General features: G+C 42.4%; 1 protein-coding gene across 1 annotated transcript in view; it reads right to left on the bottom strand.

Moving 5' to 3' along the window:
• Positions 1–11,755, bottom strand: part of LOC147635486 (Polyketide synthase, enoylreductase family protein) — a 44,244-nt gene extending 32,489 nt beyond the window's left edge. The window contains exon 1 of the mRNA XM_086802774.1: positions 11,514–11,755. Coding sequence (XP_086658900.1) covers positions 11,514–11,689 — 176 coding nt within the window. The 5' untranslated portion in view covers positions 11,690–11,755. The remainder of the gene's footprint in view (positions 1–11,513) is intronic.
• Between the last annotated feature and the right edge of the window lie 6,046 nt (positions 11,756–17,801).

Genomic DNA, 17,801 nt, shown 5'->3' with positions numbered 1-17,801 from the left:
GCTATAAGCTGTTGCAAAGTGTGTTTCGGGTGCAATTCAATGCCCGAACGATAAGCTGGTTATTGCAATCCAGAGCGAAACATCCTCTTTCTTTCATCCTCAGTGATTTGCATAAAAGGAGTTACCTCAAGCAACACTTTCCAAAAGTTATTGACATACTGTTGCACACTTTCATTATCTCTTTGCTCAAGTCTATCCCACTTTTGGGTGAGAGTTTGCTCCGCATTAGGTGGCAGGAACTGGGCATAAAATCTGTCCTTAAACTCTTTCCAAGTGCAAATGGGATCTTTGGTGATCTTTTCAGTGATCCACCAATGAGCAGCGGTCCCCTTCAAAAACATGCTAGCATGGCGTACTTTAGACTTCGCAGTGAAGTCCTCATCACTAAAGGCAATATCAAACTATGCCACAAATGCTAACACCTTGGAAGCGTCATGCTCTCCATGAAAAACATCAAACTTAACGGACTTGTCACCTGCTTTAAATTCCTTGAGCTTTCTGGGATGAGGCTCATGGTTCTCTCTTTTTCTTTTCCCCTTATCCAACGGGGCAGCCCTATCTGCATGGGCTCCATGGGCCATTATGGAAGTTTCATGAAGCACGGTGGCATGTGCTCCACGAACCTGAGAATCAGATGCATGTGACCTTCCTGCATAAGGCAATGTCTCTCCATGAGACAACTCAGTAGGCAAGGCTCTTCTGGTGGCAGACCTGTCACCCCCTCCATGGGATACATGCCTTGAATACATGTGACCATCATGCCCTCCATGAGCACTAGTATACATATACCTGTCAGCCTTTGTGCCTTGTGGAGAAGATGCATGACGAGAGGTGGCTGTCACCTCTTCCCTTTGCATGAATGACCTCAACCTTTGAGATGCGGGATCTCCATGCTTCAAGCGAGGTGGATTTCTGAATTTCAGCTCTCCATCTTCCCCCTCTTTGATGTCACCTTTGCGAAGGAGGTAGGAAACTGCCAACTCCCTTGGCTTCTTGCCCACTTCTCGTGCCATGGACTCAAAAGTCATGTCCACCATTGCATCGGCTTTCCTTGCTTCAATGGCACTTTGCACATGGGGATCTTCATGCAAAAATTTCAGCTCTTGCTCTTGTGCCGGCAAAAGCTTTCTCATATGCTCCAATTCAACCCTCATTGCATCAGGCTCTTCTTCTTGCATAAGTGTCTTTCCACGAGACAGTATCACTATCATTTACCCTCTCATCCCTGTAAAGCATCAGAACCACGCGAGGCACTTGATGGACCCCTCAAATTAGGCACTTCCAAACGGTTGCCTTGGCTATCCATTGTGAAAAGTGTGCTAGAAACAGGGTGTCCAATACACAGGTTCGTTTCCCCACTAAGAAGAGGGAAATAACCGTGCTCTGATACCAATGAAACCGATCCCATCAAGTGGGAATAGACTCCGTTGGACACCCACACGCGTAATAGCACAACTTAAATTTCACAATATAAATGGACAACTCAATAACAACTGAAAACTGAAAATGAAATGAAATGTTGATCAATGGACACCAGCACTGGGGCCGGAACGGGCCGACCCCCCCCCTCAATATATGATATATTATTGGGAGTATTTAAGTGATACAATGCTCCATGGGTTCAATGAACCAGATGATGTCCATGTACAACTGAGATGAATACAGCTACCAAGCAAGAGACTTGAAGTAGACGTTTTCTGCATCTCTTTGTTGGGGAGAAAGATTGGAGTGGGGAGAGGGCCCTGCGCATGAGATCAGCGTTTCTTTGCTAGGGAGATTTCCAACAGCCATAAACGGCTAGAAACGGGGAGGCAGGCGCAACGGCCAAAAGACGGCAGGAGCAACGGCAAGCGCAACGGCTCTCTGTCGTCCCTGCAGAGCGCCGTCTCCGACCGCCGTCCCCGACCGCCGTCCCCTGTGGGGGACGTCCGTCCGTCCCCGTCCCTGCGCCGTCCCGTTTCGCGATCCCGACGTTCCAAGGCTCCGTCCCCTCCGTCCCCTGTGACTATGGCCGGATGAAGCGGTCGCCTGCACAGTCGTATATATGTAAGCGATGGAGAGGGCACACGTCCAACAGCTAGCCGGCCCACCTTGCTTGCATGGAGGCGGCCAGTTCCAAAGGTTCCAAGGTGGGGGGTGGGCAGGTGGCCATGCACCCACCCCACACACGAGGGGTTCCCTTTCCCACCATGACTCAAACGTGGGCCCAAAATGGGTGCCCACCCTTCTAAAGGTACCATGAAATATTGGGAAGGGTGCCCACTCATTAATGAGTGTGAAACTGCAACCTTATAAAAAACAAAGGTTAGAAAGAATGCTATGAAATAAACAAATGCAATACACTTACCACCTGTTCACACGCAATAAAACTCGTCAGAAGACAGAGCAAACTTCACGACTCACTGGCAGGCGCCCCCGCTCAGTAAGTGGCATGTCAAACAAGCAAACACAAGAATACAAGTCACGCGAAAACAGTTCCAAACATGCAAAACATGAATGCATGTGCAAACAGTATCATGGACATATCTCCCGTTCATGGAACAAGTACTAAACATTTCTGTCGGGCACAATGATGGCACGACAGAAAACATAAATCCCGGTCTTCCTATGGAGTGACAGTCCCATAGGTAAGACACAGATCCAGGCAGCACGAGCCTCCCTATGGAGTGACAATCCCATAGGCAAGACACGGCACAAATACTGGCTCTTCCATGGCGTACAATCCCATGGATAGAACACAGTCCATGTCATACACGGGTGGCACCAGTCTGGCTCCCGTCCATACGACACCATCCTGCTAACACACGGGTGGCACCAGTCTCGCTCCCGTCCATGTTATGCAAAAATAATGGCCCCTTCACATGAGACACCGGCCTGGCCTCAAGTGAACGAGACACAAATCTGGAGATGGACCAAATGGTTGGCCAATTGGTGACATGGAGCATATTGACTCTTTCTTTTGAGGGTTCCAGTGAGGAGCAGTTTGTTTCTCCCAGGATTGATTATATACAGGATCTAATATTGGTTGGTTATGACGTTTTTCATACCTTCTCCAGGCTGGATACACGACATTCGACTACGGTGAGTGTTCTTACACTTGGGTTTGGAACCATTATTTGGAGTAGCACGTCGCAGCCTGTATGGTTGTTTTCTTCCAGAGGAGCGGTGTACCTGGCAGCTTGTTCTGTTGCTTTTGTAGCTGAGTTGCAGAGGAGATTGCTTGTGGAGCTTTCTTGGTACCTGTTTCTGCACTCTTTCATCTTTGATCAAGGATGGCGTCTCTAACTCTTGGAGTTTGCTCACCATCCGGTGCTGAGAGGGGGTGTTAGACCATCCCCTACTTGCTGGCTTCCTATTTGGTGTCCTATTTTAGCCTCTAGGGCTGACCATGTTAGTCTGAGAGACTGGTCACCCCTCACTCATATTTTACCCATATTTATTCCCCATTTATTGTCCTGGGTATTTTTCCAGGTCGTGGAGGTCTTTTGCTCCAGTCGGCTGCCTACATGTAGTAGTATATATAGCCGGCATGCCTCCCTCACATATTCATTTCCCCAAGACCTCGCTCAAGGCGGGGGAGGGATACTCTAGGGAGAGAGCACATTGGGAGGCAACAATGGTCATCTCGACAGGCTCAGTATAAAATGGTGAATCAGTCAGCACACCGAGCTGGTCTGTTGTCTCCACTCCGGATTAGAGTGGCCGGTGGACGGTGTGCATGCTCAGGAGAGGCCGAGGGGGGGGGGTGGTATGAGGGAGATCCAACAAAGCGAAGGGGGGCACTCAGGATGAGAGCGAGAATCGCCTGATGAGAAGTGAACATCGCGAGAAATCACCAAGGATCATGACTCCAAATTCCATAATCTGTAAGCTTTGGAATGAGAGCTATATCCAAGGAATTTGCACTTCTTGGACTTGGGATCAAATTTGGATCTGTCAAATCAGGGATATGAACATAGGCATCACAACCAAAAACCCTAAAATGAGAGACGAAAGGTTTCTGTCCAATAAAAGCCTCCTCTGGAGTCCTATGAGAAATCGCCTTTGTAGGAGAACGGTTGATGATGTAGACAGCAATGCTCGCAGCTTCTCCCCAGAAAGAGGGAGGAAGATCAGCAAAAGAAAGCATGGTACGGGTCATCTCCTGAACAATCCGGTTCTTGTGTTCAACCACACTATTCTGCTAAGGAGTGTGCGGTGTGGAAAATTAAACGCTTATACTTTTTTGTGAGTAAAAATTATGGAAGGCTTTGGAGATGAATTCTCCTCCATTGTCAGAGCAGACTTCCATTGTCGGAGCAAACTTATCGAACCTTCTGTGTGGTCGCAGTCTCGACCAAAGTCACCCACTCTTGGAAGCGGGAGAAGGCTTGAGATTTTTCTGTCAAGAGATAAACCCAAACTTTGTGTGAGTAATCATCAATAATAAGCATAAAGTACATGGCTCCTCCTTGGGTAGTAGTCCGCATGGGGCCGCACAGGTCCATATGAATGAGCTCTAGAATATGAGAAGCGTGATGAGTAGCCTTGTGAGGAAAGGCATCTTGGTATTGCTTGCCATGAAGACAAGCCACACAAGTGGACTAGGAGGGTTTCAGTGGTGGAATACCCTCGACCATTTGTTGAGAAGACAACGGCAGCTGCAGAGAAGTACAATTCAAATGCCCGTAGCGAGCATGCCACAAATCTGTATCCACATGAGCTACCAAGGCATGATAGCTGTGAAGAAGTTGCAGCAAATGAGATTGGGACTCAAAGAGCCTCCAAAGTCCTTCAACCGATAAAGACCACCTTCCTAGATACCCATGGCAACAATCTGCAAGGTGTTGGTGTAGGACAGAGAAGATGCCATATCCTTTCTCCGCAATCCGAAAAACTGAGAGGAGATTACTGGAGAGCTTGGGAACACGAAGCACATCCCGAATGGTAGAAGGCTAGCCCGCGGAAGAGTTAAGTCGCACATTACCAACCAAAGACGTCGCACACTACCAACCAAAGACGTCTCCAAGTTGGAAGCATCAACAATGGACATCGTCGGAGAGCTGGGACAAATGTCATGAAGAATGATCTTGTCAAGAATCATGTGAGTAGTACACCCACTATCAACCACCCAATCCGTAAGACGTGAGGTGGAAGGAACAGGAGAGTCAGAGAGAGACTCCTCAATACCAATGAAGATAGTCTCCTTGGTAGACGAGGATTTTTGAGTTTGGTTGGTCTCCTTGGTAGACGAGGATTTTTGAGTTTGGTTGGTGGATGAAGAGGTTTGATTAGGGGGTTTCTTAGCAGAACCACCTTCTCTCTTTGCAACAATCAGGCTGAATGTGACCTTTGAGACGACAATAATGACAAGTAAGCTCTTTATGAGAGGGATTGTTGCAAATTTGTGGTCACCTTTGTTGCTCGTGGAAACCTTAGACTGCCATTTGCTTTTGCCCTTAGCCTGAAGAAGGGTCTCGGAAGTACCCTAGTTGGTCTTCTATCTCATGGCCCTTTCTTGAAGCATAACAACAATGGTATGTAGATCAAGAGTAGAAGGAAGAAGTGATATAGTATCACAAAAAGCAAAGAAAGTCTCGGGCAATTTGGCGAGGAGTCGATTGACAAAGTTCTCATCGGTAGCTTTGCTCCCCAAAGAGACCAACTGCTTCTGAATGGTTATGAACTTCGTAACATAATCCATGATGTTAGCAATATCAACGATCTTCAAATTGGAGAGCTGATTTTCCAAGGCTACCTTCTGAGCAGAGTTCTCACAGTGATACCTCCTTTGGATGGTATCCCACAATTCTTCCGTAGTTTCCTTATCATTGTCATCAAATTGACGAGCAATAGAGGGTTTTATGTTGAAGAAGATAAAGGCATGAGCCCTTGCATCTTTGTCAACCCAGGCATCGATCTCAGCCTGAGGTGAAGTAGCATCGGGAGAGGCATTAGTACCAGAAACAATACCCATAGCCGATGATATCGAAGGAGAGTCTTCATCTGCAGTGCCCAATCAAGATAATTGGTTCCATCTAAGATGAATTCCTTGGGAAGTTGAGAAATGGATGAAGAGATGACAGTTGGTGTAGAAGCCATGGAATCCTCTTGAATTTACAGTGGAAAGGTTGCAAGTAGGTACCCACAGGTTGCCCACTCTTCCCTCGATGCTAGGTGAGGTGAGGTGAAAGACGTAGAATTGTACTCCTACCGGAGATCAAGGCACATGGGTGAAGACCAGAGCCAACCCGATGCGCAATGAAGTAAGGGAGGGAGAGGCTAATGGAGCAAGTGCACAGTGCTACCACTAGTCCAGGGTAAGGACAGAATTCAAGGAGAGGGAGGGCTGGGAAAAAAACACAGCAAGGTGCTGTTGCAGAAAAACGCTGATTTGTGCGATGAAGTAGATCTCCAAAACGCAGCCGCCAAGGGAGTAGAGGAGAAAAAAATAACGCAGGCTGAAAACTCTTCTTGTTGATCTGTGGAAGCACAAGATCTCTCATACCATGTGAGAATATGTGAATATGAAGCGGAAGCAAATAGAGATCACACAAGAGAGAGTAGACAACCAAGAGAGATCCAACACTTGAGCTAGGAATTGAAATATTGATTGAATGTATTGAATTAATAAATTAAGGCACAATGGCCATGCTTATATACATCTCATGTAGAAAAAGAAAAGAAAAGATATATTAACATCTACGGAAGGCCAGATTAGCCTATGAGACAAATCTGTATACAACAAGTCCATGTCCTGAGTATCATGGAAAGAAAAACTGAAACGAAAAGCTAATCCTAGTCATATGCAACTCATTGTGCAGTCACTATCTAGCATGCTATAGATGTACAATCATGATAGGTGGTATACTACTAATTCCACCCAGTGGAGATGGTGGGGTGTAGTACATCATACATGGGGCATGGGGCGAGGAGGACTCACATCTGTTGTGCCCTGGCCCCAGGTGTAGCAATCGGCCAGTAGCATTGGAGGACAAATGTCCACGATAGATAAAAATGCCTAAAATAGCCTAAGAAATATGGGAAAAATCCCTAAAATATCAGATAAATATATGGATAAAAAGGGGATAAAATGGAGTAAAAGAGAGCTGGAGATGACATGTCCAACACTGGAAGCAGGAGGGCGTGGACAGCATGCGCAACAGGGCAGAAGGGGGCTTAGGCAAAAGTGAGAGGGCAGGAGACGACAGGGGGCCACACACAGGCTGCGTTGGGGATGGGAGGGATGCGTGCGACGGCAAACCAGAGGGGGGACAAGCTAGCTATGGGGGGAGCTCTAGCTTGCTGTCTCACTCTACCTTCATAACACCTTTTATTCCTATAGTACGCCTGTGAGCATTGCACCTTACGAAATGAGCCAGCTGGAAGAGAATGAAATTGTCCAACAGTTGTCGGAATATCTCACGATGGGACAGATTCGTAAGAGTACATCTCCTTGGGGAACCGGTACTTCTAAAGCACAAAAAGGACGAAAGTTGGAGAACATGTGGCAACTATAAATAGTTCAACAGAGTTATAGTCAAGAATAGATATCCCCTTTTCAAAGCAGATGATTTGATTGATAGGTGATGATGAATGATCTCTTTAGAGATTATTCATCAACAGAGTTATAGTCAAGAATAGATATCCCCTTTCCAAAGCAGATGATTTGATTGATAGGTGATGATGAATGATCTCTTTAGAGATTATTTAGGAAAATTTATGGTCGTGTTTCTGGATAATATCTTGATATGTAGTCATACTTTGGAGGAGCATGTTGTACATCTCCATATCGTCTTATTTCAAGGCGAGAGAAGTTGTATGTCATCATTTGGCCACCTAAGTGGTCCACCCGTGCTTTCTCATTATGTATATACATTGGACTGGCATCCATGGCAGTTGCATATGCCGGGGATTGATGCCACTCATTTGATCTTGTGGATTTGGTTTTCCGTTGGACTTGTGCCCAAACATGCCTAGAGGATTGGTGTTCCATTGGGTCTGGTACCTCGTGTACTTGCATGGAACACGTCTATTTTGGTGTACTCATGAACAGGGATTATCCATATCAATGATGCATTGCATAGAATCTTTACGTGCTTGCCTACAAATTCAATTTGCATGTTGTTTTCATGCTTGCCTGAACAATGTGTAGTTCCAGGTAAAGGGGTCGCCCGCCCATGAACCATGCGTGTGAAACTGTCTGTCTGCTGACATGGTTATGCGGCATGTGATAGGTGGTAAGTATTGGTCAAAACCTAGCCTTAGGAACTAGCATTAATTTATAAGTGAATGTGTACACACTTAATATATTAAGTTTAGGGCGACCAAAACTCACTTATAAATTATGACCAATCGTGTGTTCACACACTGATGTCCCAAGATAGACAAAGCTCAATGCCCACTGCCCAAACCTTATCCCCTTTGTTCAAAGAGAGCAACCAGCCATGTGTCCATCCCAGCTTGAACCCCGAGCAACCTTTCCTCTCTGCTTGACACCCAGGCTGGACATCTCGTCACCTCTCTCTTCTTTCTCTCTCTAGAAGTTGGTGCCTTCTTCATGAGACCTTTTAGCTGTATTTTCTGCACTTTCTCCTTCTCTACACCATATCTAAGTGTTTTACAAGCTTCCAAGAGTGTTTCCAGGCTGTATTCACTCTTCTACATACTCCCAATGACTCAAATTCAGCAAAACAACCCTTTTATTTGCTGTAATTTCTGGTCTTTTGACTGCAAACCCTAATTTCAGTCTTTCTTTCTCAAGCTGAACCATGGGGGAAGCTTTCCCAGGTTCCCTGCATCCACTTGAAGACTTTTGTCACGAAGAATCGCGACAAACTAAAGATTTCAACACTTCAAATACTTCCATGCTGTCATCAACTCTACTTGCAATTGGTAAGCTTTAATGTTCAATTATGGAAGCAAGTAGCAGGAGGGAGGAGCAAGACTCCATGTCCACATATCCTATGTAATGTTCTCTTGTCCTACATCTCTCTTGCAGATTGTTTTTACCATGTGTGGGTGGAACAATAGAGAGCAGATGGTAAGGAACATGGGTACTTGAGAGTGCAGATCTTCATATTGTTTGCAATATTGTATTCATATGCATTGATATGGAAATCTCGTCAAAAATGCCCATGACACTATGTACTTGATTCTCTCAAGATCAATAAACATTATTTGAGGGAGGGACCGGCCATTCCAGCTCATTGTGCGTCTCATGTCAATTCAGCAATTTACATCTTGTATTGTGCTTGTTGTCCATTAAATCTTGGTGTATTTAAGTGTATTGATTAGTATTGCGTTCAACCAAACATTTCACACCAACCGGTGAAATTATATTGTGTGCCAAGTATCCTAAGTGTGAGTTCTTCAAAAGAGAACTCATATATCTAGAACATCAGATTTCTGAATGGATACACAAGGATTTAGATTGGCTAGTTCCTCAAACTGTAAGGCAACTTTGGGCATTTTAAGAATTCATCATCTTTCTTAAGAAGTCGGTGAGGTATTATTCGCAGTTAACCGTACCTTTCACGGACCTCCTTCAAGAAAGAGAGAATAAGTCCACCAGCCCGATTTCTTGGAATGAGAAGCTTGATGAGACTTTTCGAGCTCTCAAGCTTAAGGTAAAGGAAGCACCTGTATTGGCCTTGCTGGTACCTAGCATACCATTTTTGGTCAAGAGAGATGCTCGTGATTTCCGGATAGACGCAACATTATTCTAGGATGGCAAACTTGTGGCATTTGAAAGCAAGAAGCTTGATGATGTGGAAGTCAGATGGCACACTCAGGAGAAAGAGTTGTATGCGGTTGGTTTTCATGCTCTAAAAATTTAGCGACATTATCTTTATGGAACCAAGTTTGTTGTGCTAACCGACCATGAGTCAATTAAGTGCATTTGTGAGTTGAGGGAGAGAAAGGCACGGTGGACTGAGTTGATACAAGACTTTAATATGGAAATAAAGTATCGGAAGGGTAGCTTGAATCAAGTGGCAAATGCATTGAGTAGAATTAGGGAGGTGAACTCTTTGAACTTCACCGAGATTAGGGGCTGACCTACCTGACTCTCTAAGAGGGCTATGTGAGACCAACAGTCATTTTGGTCGATATCGATAGTAGGTCCAGGGAGGGAGCTCCATAGATATAGACCGAGACTTAGGATTCATGCCATCTGTGAGTGTGGCAGGTGGTCAATTCCTTATCGGGAATGGATTGCCATTCTGGAATGAGAAGGTTTGTGTACCAGAAATGAAAAAGCTTTAATCTTGAATAATTTCTAATGGTAACAAACACATGGATCACATAAGATTCTTGCATGTTAAAACATGCTTTCTTTTCTTTAATGAAAAAGATTCAAACATCATCAACAAAAAAAAGTCTATGATGTACGGGATGCATTTCAAGTTCCTTGCACCTATATGTACGTTTAATAAGCACTTCTAGCACTATGAAGGACTCATGAATATCTACATAATACGAGACTAAGAACTCCACTTGCAAGGGGTTTGCACCTACTCAAACTCATCTGATGTTTTGGGGACACTAATCGTTTCCTTCTATAACACATGGCATAAAAGCCGATAGGACACTCAAGTCAAATTCACATGAAAATGTTGAGTTATCTTATGTGGAGCTAAGAGACTGGATCCCAAAGATGCATGAGTAGAATTGTCTAGAGAATGTCGGTGGATCATGAGCCTTTTATATGTGAAGATAACACTCTCATCGAAATCTGGGTGGATGTTGAAGAGACACATGGGCATGGCTCACACAAATAACAATCAAAGCTCTTCACTCAAGATATTTGGCCTCTTAACTATTGATCTCGACATTCACACGTGGCCCTTTCATAGCCACTAGTTTCATTCCAACAGCTCTCCCCTAGCCAACCCCCACCCACTCCACCAAATGGGTGAGCTTGCTTTTGAGCCGGTGACCCTTGGCTCTCGAATACTCTTAACCCTAGTTCTTGGAACCTCTTAATGGCTAACCGTCAATCTCTTCACCCTATAAAGGACTCACTAACTTTCTTTGCAATTTATAATCTTTTCACTCATTGATCTTCTTAACATGGATCACTATTGACAACTTACATGGCTCAGTATTTTGTTTTCCACATCAATACTAGTAACTAGTTGAGGACTTCATGATTTGTTTTCTTAAGATGGATCACTATTTACCTCTTACATGGCTCACTATTTATTTTTTCTAGGTCAGTACTATTAGCATATTTAGGACTTCATGATCAACAATATTGTTTATTATTAACATTTAGTCTAAGGTGGAAAGGTGAGGTAATTCCTCTATGAAACAATCCTCTTGAACTTAAAGAGGAATGCTTGTTGTGAGGGACTAGTAGGCTTTTTTTATATAGCTAGGCAGGCTACAAACACAAAGATGTATTAAGGATTTGTGTCAAGCTTACTTTGCAACTTGCATCATTATTAATGTAAGTATTTGCGTTCAACTTACTTGACAAATTGCATGATTAGTAATGGCTGAGATGTATTAAGGTTTTGTGTTCAGCTTACTTGACAACTTCTTCGGGGTTGCCATGACGATCAAAGAGGAAGGCCTTGCCAGGAGGGCAGGCGCAGGTTGACAGAGCTCGGGGGCTGCATAAGAACCGATGGGTGATGGCAGAAGATGGAAGAAAGCTCCGTTGCAACAGAACCCTGGCCATGTCGTTAAACCTACTATACTCCATATGCACATTTTATAATGGGGTTTAGGGCCATGTCCGTTTTCACACTCGGTGGTTCGGGGACATGTCCGGCTTCACACGGAGGCTATCTTGAACTCTTATAGGCTCTTCCCAACTCCAAAGTAGTTCTCGCGGTTTTGAGTTGGAATCTACCCTAGTGACATCTAAAATTCAATATCCTCTCTCTCTCACAACACAAACCAAAAAAAAAAAAAAAATGCATTCACTACGCTCATGAGACCAATTAACTCGAGAGTGGAAAAATGTTCTTACACTCTTTGATTTAGGCCATATCCGTTTTCCTTTCATTGCCTGATGGAAAATAGGAATGAAATGTAGGCTAGCAAGGTGGTCAATCTTATGTACCACAAGATTCTATACGTCAAGGAAACTTATAGGCTCTCAAGCTTTTGAGTTGGAATCTACCTTAGTGGCATCTAAAATTCAATATCCTCTCTTGCAACACAAAAAAATGCATTCAGTATGCTCACAGCCAATGAACTCGAGAGTGGAAAATGTCCTTGCACTCTTTGATTTAGGCCATATCCATTTTCCTTTCATTGCCTGATGGAAAATAGGAATGAAATGTAGGCTAGCAAGGTGGTCAATCTTATAGACCACAAGAGTCTATACGTCAAGGAAGTTTATAAGGTAGAGTTGGCTTGTAGGGGACTAAGGCATGGGACTTGGAAATCTTGTGGCATTAAAGGGATACAAACTAAGGCAAGAGAACTAGGATTGTTGTGGCATTGGGTAGAGCAACTTAGAAAAAAATAAGGTGACACCAAAATTTGCAAGCTATCGTATAAATTGTGGAGGGCTACCTCATCAGTCCCGTGTTCGAACGCATGTGCAAAGACTAATTGACTAGATTGACTAGCTACTTAAATTGTTGTCCAATTTTGCCAACTCGTCTACTTTCGGACTTTTATCATGCTTACGTGTATCGTACGTTAGAGGAACCATCATGTCCTAGACCTATCTTTTCGTATTGAGCACATGGATAAACTTGAGGAATTATAATTAGATTCTAGCCTTTGTAAGGTAACTATAATGATGTCATTAAACAACAATCACTCCAAAAATCCCAAGAGATCTTACTACCTAAATTACTTGAATCCACTTCAAAATGTTTGTCTACGTGCAAGCACACCATATAAACCAAAACCTACCTTAGTACCTTACTTGAATCCCACTTCAAAATATTTATCTATGTGCAAAAACACCATATAAACCAAAACCTACCGTAGTGCCTTACATTCAATCAGCCCAAGCCCAAAAACCAATGTACGAATATAAGATGGCAAGTGAAAATGCAATACCTACTAGCCCAATTCCAACCACCAACACTACATTAATCCAAAATGTTCTTTATCTTTTAGACTTGATAATTGATTCACATATTTACTCATTTACCTTTGCATCTACTCCCATGAGAGAATTTTTAATACACAATGCCTGGGCTAAGAAATTATTCTTTTAAAACTTGCCTCTTACGCATCTCACAAGTAGTGGGGTTATAGCATCTATAACCATCATGCTTAAGGGAATAACTAATGAATATATATTTTTCTACCTTGGGATCTGACTTACTTCTCACTAGTGCATGTACATAAGCAATTCATCGAAACACTTTCAAGTGTGCCAAAATCTAGCTTTCTGCTAGTAACCTTTTGTTCAAGTATCATGCCATGAACTACCACAATGGGTATCCTCTTCATGATATAAAATGAAGTTGCTATACTACTTCTTCCAACCTAAAAATAATGAGGCATCCCTTTCTCATTCATCAATACACGGGAAACTTCTATAATTTTTCTTTCTACAATCCCACTTTGCCCCGCAGGGTATACCTACATTGATGTAAATTGCCTCTATATATTAGTGAATCCATTGGAGAGATATTCTCCCCCACCATCTGAACTTAGGTACTTTATGTGTATGCCTTTGTCTTTCTTTACCATATTTTAAAGCTCTGAAAGTGAGTAATAAACACTTCACTTTTCTCTTTTATGAAATACACCCACACTTTCCTAGTGTGATCAATAAAATATATATAATAATGGCATTATCTAATTGATGCCATATTTATTGGTCCCTAAACATTAGAATGTGCCACATCCAAAGATCTTTGACTTACGTGCTTATCGTATAAAAATTTATGCGTGGCCTACTTACCCAATTGGCACACTTCACATAATGTATGCATTACATCCACTTTGAGCTTTGGCAAATCTGTAACAATACTTTGGGCCTGCATATTCTTTAGCCACTGAATATTGGCATGTCCAATGTATTTATGCCAAATATCAATGTATGCAATCACACATATACTCTGTGCAAACATTTTAGCCTTCACTTCAGGCATGCTTACATCCAACGTAAACATTTTGCCAACTCTATTTCCCTTTGCAATAACCAAGTAACACTGGTTATTAAAATCTTTCACGTAATATCTATGAGGATTAAACCTTCCTTGCATACCCAACTCATTTGTCCAATAGAAAGCAGGTTCTTTGTTATGTTCGGCACATGAAGCACATAAACAAGATACTTCATTTTGTTATCATGCATAGACGAAGGGACTTTCCCAACATGCACAATAGGGTGTGTTGTATCATCACATATTTCTACATAACCTAGTCTTTTTAAATCCCTCAATTCTCTAAACCACTCAACATGTCTGGTCATGTAATTACATGCACTAGAATCAACATACCATACATCACCTGAATTTGATGCATCTATAGTCGTGAAACTAAGCATATGTTGTATTAGAAATAGTTACTCACTTTTATCTTCAACCTATTTACTTGAATAGGTATAGTTCCCTTATTTCAACTTCTTACTTTTTATATCATTCTACTCTCGACAACAGTCCTTTGCCATATGCCTTGGTTTTCCATAATAATAGCAGTCTATGCTATTTCTAGTTTGGTTTCTTTTCCATCCACCTCGGCCTCTTTGTCTCTTCCATTTGTTGTGATTGAGAATGATGTTAATGGTGTCCATCAATTATGTTTCCATATCAACCTACACCTTGGCCTCTAGATCAAGATTCATCTCCTCACTAATCAAAAGGTTTATAAGGTCCTAAAAACAAGGAAAATTTTCTCGAGTTTTGATAGATGTCTGAAATTGGTCATAATCTTATCCAAGCCCATTTACTGTATAACTTACACCAAGTCAATTGGTGCTCTAATAGAGACAAGAGAATCCATAATCCCTCTCACCTTTAATGTTGAGTAATCATTGATATATAACTTTTGCCTTGACACATTATGAAACTCCTACTTTAACTACATCTTTCTAGCCTTATTACGTGTGCTACATATCTTAACCAAGGTATACCATGTTTCTTTAGGTGCCTCCCCACATCCTACAAATAGCCAATCTCACAAAATCCAACACGCTAGAGAGCTAATACATAACCTTGGTGGCCCTCTCATACCATGCTTTAAAGACATGTACCTGTTGTGGAGTGGGATTCTCGTCAAGGGAGCTTTGGGTCCTTCAAATAACTTGTAATAAACTCCCAATATCCTTTTCCCATGAGGAAGTTTGTCATCCTAAGCTTCCATGCTTGGAAGTTGTATTTTTCCAACTTCTCTCTCATAATCTAAGGTAGATTTTCAAACATTATTACCTATAGTAACTTTCACCTACACCAAATATTATACTCTATAGGCCAAACAAACTTGTACTTCTACGCTCATAGCAATCTTGCAATCTCTAATAATTTATCTAATAGATAATACACAATTACCAGTGAGCGATACTATAAAGTTATTATGTAGCCACTTTATGTGAACCAATCACATCAACATACATACATCTGCCATACATGTGCAAATCCCAAAATCTTTATAAGAACTTCAAATCAACCATTATGCACAATAGTCTGTATGAAACATGCACATAAAAACTGTATGAAACATGCACATAAACACTGTATAACTAAAAACTATTAACTATCGACACTTCTACAAAATTTCTATGAAAATCTTGCAGGCTCTTAAGCTCATTACACAAACGAGTGCTCTAATACCAGGAGAAAATGCAAGGGAGAGGGTGAGCTCAAGCTCCTTACAAGCAAACTTCTTCACACACACACACACACGAGTAGAAAAGCATACAAGAGAGATGAGAGTCCTCTTCATTGAAGCAAAAGCATGCAAGTCTTGCATGCCTCTTAAGCTCATTGAAGCAAAAGCATGCAAGTCTTGCTTGCCTCTTAAGCTCATTACACAAACGAGCGCTCTGATACCAAGAGAAGAATGCAAGGGAGAGGGTGAGCTCAAGCTCCTTACAAGCAAACTTCTTCACACACACACACACACACTAGAGTAGAAAAGCATACAAGAGAGGAGAGACATGGATGTCCAGATTTTCTTGTATGCATGCATGTGTGTGTGTTTGCACGCACGCACGCATGAGAGAGAGAGAGAGAGAGAGAGAGAGAGAGAGAGAGAGAGAGAGAGAGAGAGAGAGAGAGAGAGAGAGAGAGAGAGAGAGAGAGAGTACGTTCTGAGAGGAGCCTAGAGCCTAAAACAAACATGAAATGTGAAAATATCTAATTTACATAAGAGGGTGAGTGGTGAATCTTAGGTGGTAGGGATATCGTGGTAGCAAGGAGGATAAGCGTAGGTGCCAAAAAACAAGAATAGAAAGTGTATAGAAGAACAAGGGAGCCAGCACTATTGTTTCAGAAGACGGTGACGGGCAAAAAGGGGATATTGAGATAATTTACGGGAGATAGACAAGTATACTGAGAGGAGAAGCAAGGGGAGCAAGAGAGTGAAGTGTGTAAGGGATCTACAGTGTAGAGACTTAGCTGCTGCTGCAGACAGAGGTTATTCCAATTTTTGAAAGTTGCAAAACTGGAGTGTAGTGCAGTTGAAGTGGACTTGGTAAAATCAAAGCAGAGAAGGCCCAAAGGTCTAGAGAATCAGACACGAGATGTGTCCATAGAGAATTCTAAGAGACAACTCTGTTAGAGACATGATTTAGTTCAATTCTTATTCAATTGCTACTACTGTCAATCAACTTGTGTGTTGATTTGTATCTGTTTGGGAAGGACTTGTGGTTTGTGGTTATAAATTCACTGCAATTCAAGTTCGTGAGAATCTGATGATTGGGAGCATGATAGCTAGAGCTTACCGACTATGAAGAATCCCCAAGTTTTCAGTGTTTTTTGATATGTTTGGACCCATTGTCTCAGGGGTGTTGAGACAGTTTGTCTTACTTTTCATGAAGAAAGCCTAGTGTTCAAAGCTTGTATTTGTGTCGTGATTGATGAGAATTTGTGATATGGAGTTTGGTTTGAGTTCTTTTGATTGTATTTGTTGAGATAGAGCTATTCTGAAGGTATGCCTAGCATTTTGAGAGTCAAAGCTGTCTCATAATTGAAGCAGCCATCTTCTGTTGTTGAAAAATACAATTAGATAGGGTCAGAGTGTCAGCTACAGACAGTTGTGTGTCTAGGGGGTTAGCTGATGAGGTAAAGGGTCATTTTGATCTTTTTGGATGCAAAGGAAGTTGTCTTAAGTTGAGTCTGACACTCAAAAGCCAAACAGAAGTCAGATGGATTTGGGGAAAAATTGGTAGTTCTGGATCGGCTGTGGGTTCATTGTGATCAGCTAGATGTCTTTAGAGTTGTATATTTGTGTGGTTTGAGTGTTTAGAGGGTTTAGAGGTGTTGTTAGGACTCAGGTCTAAGAAAGTCTGCTCGAGTTGAGTCAACCGTCATCAGCAATCATCAGCACAGCAGTCAGATCAATCAATAGAAGTAAGTCAGTTGTGGGTGTAGCAGAGAATCTTTAAAGTCATATCTTCATGGAATTAGGGCAGCCTAAGGGTTAGCAGGATTCTATGGACATAAAAGAGAAAGATCCTAATCCAGGTAAGGTTTCTGAGTTGGTTGGTTTTACCTTTGAAAGTAGAGTCGGTAATAGTCAAGAGACCATTTGGATTAATGTCGAGGCACAAGGTCCGTATAGCATAAGGGAATGTTTAGCATGGTTTTGGGGTTAAGACATTGAGGTTAGCTAGACCAGGAGAAAAATAAGAGAGCAAGGAGGATGCATATTAGGACAATCTAGAGATCAAGAGGATG

The sequence above is a fragment of the Cibotium barometz genome, chromosome 9 (assembly GCF_041138505.1).
Source record: "Cibotium barometz isolate CiBa-2024 chromosome 9, ASM4113850v1, whole genome shotgun sequence".
Classification (NCBI taxonomy): Eukaryota; Viridiplantae; Streptophyta; class Polypodiopsida; order Cyatheales; family Cibotiaceae; genus Cibotium; species Cibotium barometz.
The sequence above is the reverse complement of the archived record's forward strand: the minus strand, read 5'-3'. Positions and strand labels throughout refer to the sequence as shown.